A 4,190-nucleotide genomic window follows, 5' to 3' on the forward strand; every position below is an offset into this window, starting at 1 on the left:
TCTAATTAAATGGAGGGGAAAAAAGAAGGAGTAAAGGTAACGAATATTTTTCCCTAGATTGGAAAACAGAGTACAGAACAGAGAATGCCATACACACCTTTTCAAAATGACGAGGAATAGTGCAATAAGCACTATAAGAATAATCTTCCTCCCACAGTTCAATCACATAAAATTCTGTTTAACTTGGGGTGTAACATATTGCCTGCACACAACCCCATGGCTTCCCACAGTGATCCCTGAGTTTTTCTTTGCTAGGATTACTGCTGTGCTTAAGTTCTGACTGTTGACATGTTATTATAAGGCACTTTTATTTACAATGGTTATACCTTAAAATAAAATTACAGAAATTCGGCCCCAGCCCAACATATTATCACTTCACGTTTGCTGCTCCAGGACTTCCAGATAGTCAGGCTCAGCATGTAAATTAGCCTTGAGTTCAAAATACTCATTTTTAGTTTGTTCTAGAAAAACCTTTCTTGGCCTGGAGTACATGAGTGTCTCCATTAGCTTCAGCTCCTCATGCGTTCCAGGATAACGAACTTCCATGTCAGGCTGGAGCTGGACAATATTTTTTCTTAGGTACTCTGTGATCCCTAGTTGCTGCAGTTCTCTCTCTTTTTCAAGGATRTTTCTGTACAAGCAGCTAGCATCCTGAAAAGACAGAAATTCGGCAGATTGATCTGTAGCCTTGTATTTGACATTTGGACCTGTAAGCGGCGAACTGTTCTCTCTTTCCAAGAGACTTCTGCGAAGATATTTGGAATCATTAGCTTCCCTCTCACTTCCCTCCTCCTGTTGCTGCTCACTATGCTTGGGGCTGAAGGATGGGCTGTGGTAGACCTGAACCATGGGCGTGACTATTCGTTGCTCATAGAGAGTGGCAGCTGGGCGCTCCGTGGTGTGGTGTGTGGTCTTGTGCCCGTACATGCTGTACTGGAGGTGAACYGGGCTGCTGTCCCTCACCTGCTCATCCGCTTGTTTCCTTTTACATCTTCGGCGCCGGTGAAGAACAAGAACGACTATTCCTGCTGCACAAAATACAATAGTTATAAACACAATGAGCAGTCCTAATATTAGAACAGAAAGTGGGACAGCATCTGTAAGGGACCGCAGGATGGTGTCTGCGGTGTTGGCAGTAGGAGCAGAAGTTGTCACCACTACAAAACTGGCATGAGTTGGTAGGGCAGGGCTGTTTATTAAACCTGGACACAACACTTCACTGTTTAGGGATTTCAATTCCTTTTTTGCTAGGTGTCCTGGAGATTTACAAAAAATACCACCCATCATGGTATTCTTACTCAGTTTTTGTATCCATTTTTGTAGACCCACTGAATCACAGGTACAGTCCCAAGGGTTGTCTTCAAGTTCAATTTGTACCAGCATATCCAGTTCATCCAAGACATTGCTCACAGGCAAATGAGCAAATTGRTTTGTTTTCAGATTTAATCTGGTGAGGGGAACACCTGAAAAGATATGGGGTGGCAAAGCCTGCAGAAGGTTGTTATTAAGGTAGAGGACTTTCAGTTTTGGCATTGCATTAAATGTCCCTGGCAAAACTTCTTTGATGGCATTATATTCAAGGTACAAGTACTCGAGGTGCTGAAGGCCAAGGAAGAGATTCTGACTTAGCTTTGTAAGATGATTGCCATTAAGATATAATTTCTGTAGTCTAGTCAGATTCATAAAGGAACCTTCCTCAAGGATCTCAATGCGATTGTTCCCCAGGTGAAGCATTTCCAGGCTGGCATAGTCCACAAGATCTGATTTCAACAATGTCTGAATAATGTTCCCAGCTAGAATAAGCTTTTTAGGATTTGGAGGAGGGGGTCCTATGTCAGACAAGCTTTCGATATTTCGCTCCTGGCAGTGCATAAGAACTCCTGAGAGCATATGGCTGGTGCAGTGACAAGGGACGGGACAAGAGATTCCTGGAAATGTAGTCGGCTTGGAAGTATGAAGTACTAAAACTGGTTCTTTAGTAGGAGCTTTCAGGAGAGGAATCACCTTAGTTGACAGGAGACTATCACTGGCAGAGGTGGTCACAACCAAGGGCAGTGACCCTGAAGGATCTTCAAGTTCATTGACAGGATGAGTGGGACAAAGCGATTCTTTTTTCAACCGACTTAATATGCTGCCTTTGATAACTGAAGGACTATTGCATACCACGTCCCCTATTATGGACTGAGGAGGCATGTTCTCAAGCCATATCTTCAGCTGCAACAAATCACAGTTACAGGCCCATTTATTGTCTTCCAACTGAAGGTCTARTATTCTACCAATATGTTCCAAAAAACCAACATAGGGCAGTGTCTGTAACTGGTTTCCACGCAGATCCAAATGGGTCAATGGCACAAAACGGAATATGTTTGGAGGAAGATACTCAATGGCATTATCGTTCAAAATAAGCACTTTAAGCCTGTTGAGCTTGCTAAAGGCACTTGCTTCAATCACTGTGATGAAATTGTTGTCTGCTTGAAGAAACTCYAAATTTTCCAATCCATTAAACGTATCTTCTTTAAGTGTTTCTAAAGAATTGTGATTGATATGAAGTTGCTTAAGAAGGCTGAGACCATTGAAAGCCCCAGGCTCAATATCTGCAATATTGTTAAAACCAAGATGTAGAGAAATAGCATTAACAAGGCCAGCAAAATCATTCACGTGTAACATACTCAGACCGTTGTTTAACAAATTAAGATGGAAAGGCCGTGATGGTGGGACAGTTATTTCTGATATCATCTTGATGTCTCTTTTGTCACAGTTGATGATTATGGTATCATCCTTTTCTTCACAGGAACACAGACTCTCACATGATCCTCTGACTGAAGAAAAAGAAGGCGGTGACTGGAGAGGATCAGATGCAGCCACAATTGAATATAGAATAAAAATCCAAAGCTTCATCTTGTCCAGCAGGTTCTATTAAAAAAAAAAAAAAAAAAAAAAAAAAAAAAAAAAAAAAAAAAAAAAAAAAAAAAAAAAAAAAAAGAAAAAAAGAGAAAAGAAAGAAAAATGTAGTCATGGTTTCACAAGGTTTGGATTGTTTTTTGATTTTATTTTTTTTCCTCCCTGGGGCAAGAGCAAGGAAAAAACATTCTTAATGCTTGTCATTGAGTTACCTCACCTTCCAATCAATATATCACTCAAAACCCTTGAATTATTTTCTAATTAGAGAATATATATTTACTTTAATGTACTGAATGAATAAAGAGCATCATAAGGGGAAAGCTTCAGTACTTTCATGCTGATACCCATAGTAGGAAATAATCAGGAGTGTGTTGCCTTTATTTATATACTGTATAGACTACCAGTGGACAGCAGTAATAAGTTACTGTCCCAAGCAACTTATATCAAAGCTAATATAGTATTTTAAATCATTGCTTTGTGTCACCACCTAGCACTGCAAATTTTAAGAGTACCTTGCTAAGATTAACTTAATATTGTCCAGCTGCTGAAGAGAAGAAGTAAGATTTGGTTTGGTTCAACAATGTGCTGTGAGCAAAAGCCCATTCAGTCAGGGTACAGGGAGTCACTTTTTGGTTCTGTATTATGTAAGGAAATCAAAAGATATTTCCTCTGAAATCCTTGTACTCAGAAACTGAAGAGGTAATAGACAAAATAAGTGTTTTCCTTTACTTAAATTTKAATGCATATTTTGTAGTTTATGGATATTCAGTGGAAGAGGAACCACAGGACACAACAGTGTAAYGTTTGTATATAATATACACATAAAAAAAAAAAATTATGTACAAAAAGTAAGAGAGAACTAACAATGCAGTACATGTCAGAAGAAACAAGCAAGCAATGATTCCAATGAATCCAATGGCTATAATCATCAATTACCRCAGTGCAATGTATATGGAACTCACTGTGCTTTACAAATTAAAAATTATCACCAGTATCAACTGTATTTTATGTAACATAATTAKCACCTTTGAAGCTGATCTTGAACTTTGAAATACCTGATAAATGTTTCATTACAGTACAGCTGCAGAGTTGCAAGCAAAATTCAGATTTTTAAGTCAGTCATTCGTTATTGGTTTGAATAAATTTGTCCTAGAATCTGAAGATTCTGTTTCCTTCTGTTAAGGATGCCTAATTAGCAAGACCAATGGTAACTCTTGATACATAAGGTAAAGTGAAATCACTGTTTATAACCTTTAATTAAGTATTTTCACATTTCCCAAAAGAGGAAA

The 4,190-nt window shown here is 38.7% G+C and overlaps 1 protein-coding gene across 1 annotated transcript in view; it reads right to left on the reverse strand.

Moving 5' to 3' along the window:
• Window positions 1-6: 6 nt before the first annotated feature.
• The window catches only part of SLITRK6 (SLIT and NTRK like family member 6), a 6,852-nt gene continuing 2,668 nt past the window's right edge, over window positions 7-4,190 (reverse strand). Inside the window, exon 2 of the mRNA XM_057377418.1 lies at window positions 7-2,913. Within this exon, the coding sequence (XP_057233401.1) occupies window positions 376-2,898 (2,523 nt within the window). The 5' untranslated portion in view covers window positions 2,899-2,913 and the 3' untranslated portion in view covers window positions 7-375. The remainder of the gene's footprint in view (window positions 2,914-4,190) is intronic.

This window comes from Malurus melanocephalus, unplaced genomic scaffold, assembly GCF_030028575.1.
Source record: "Malurus melanocephalus ecotype Western Australia unplaced genomic scaffold, MMel_1.1 scaffold_313, whole genome shotgun sequence".
Lineage (NCBI taxonomy): Eukaryota > Metazoa > Chordata > Aves > Passeriformes > Maluridae > Malurus > Malurus melanocephalus.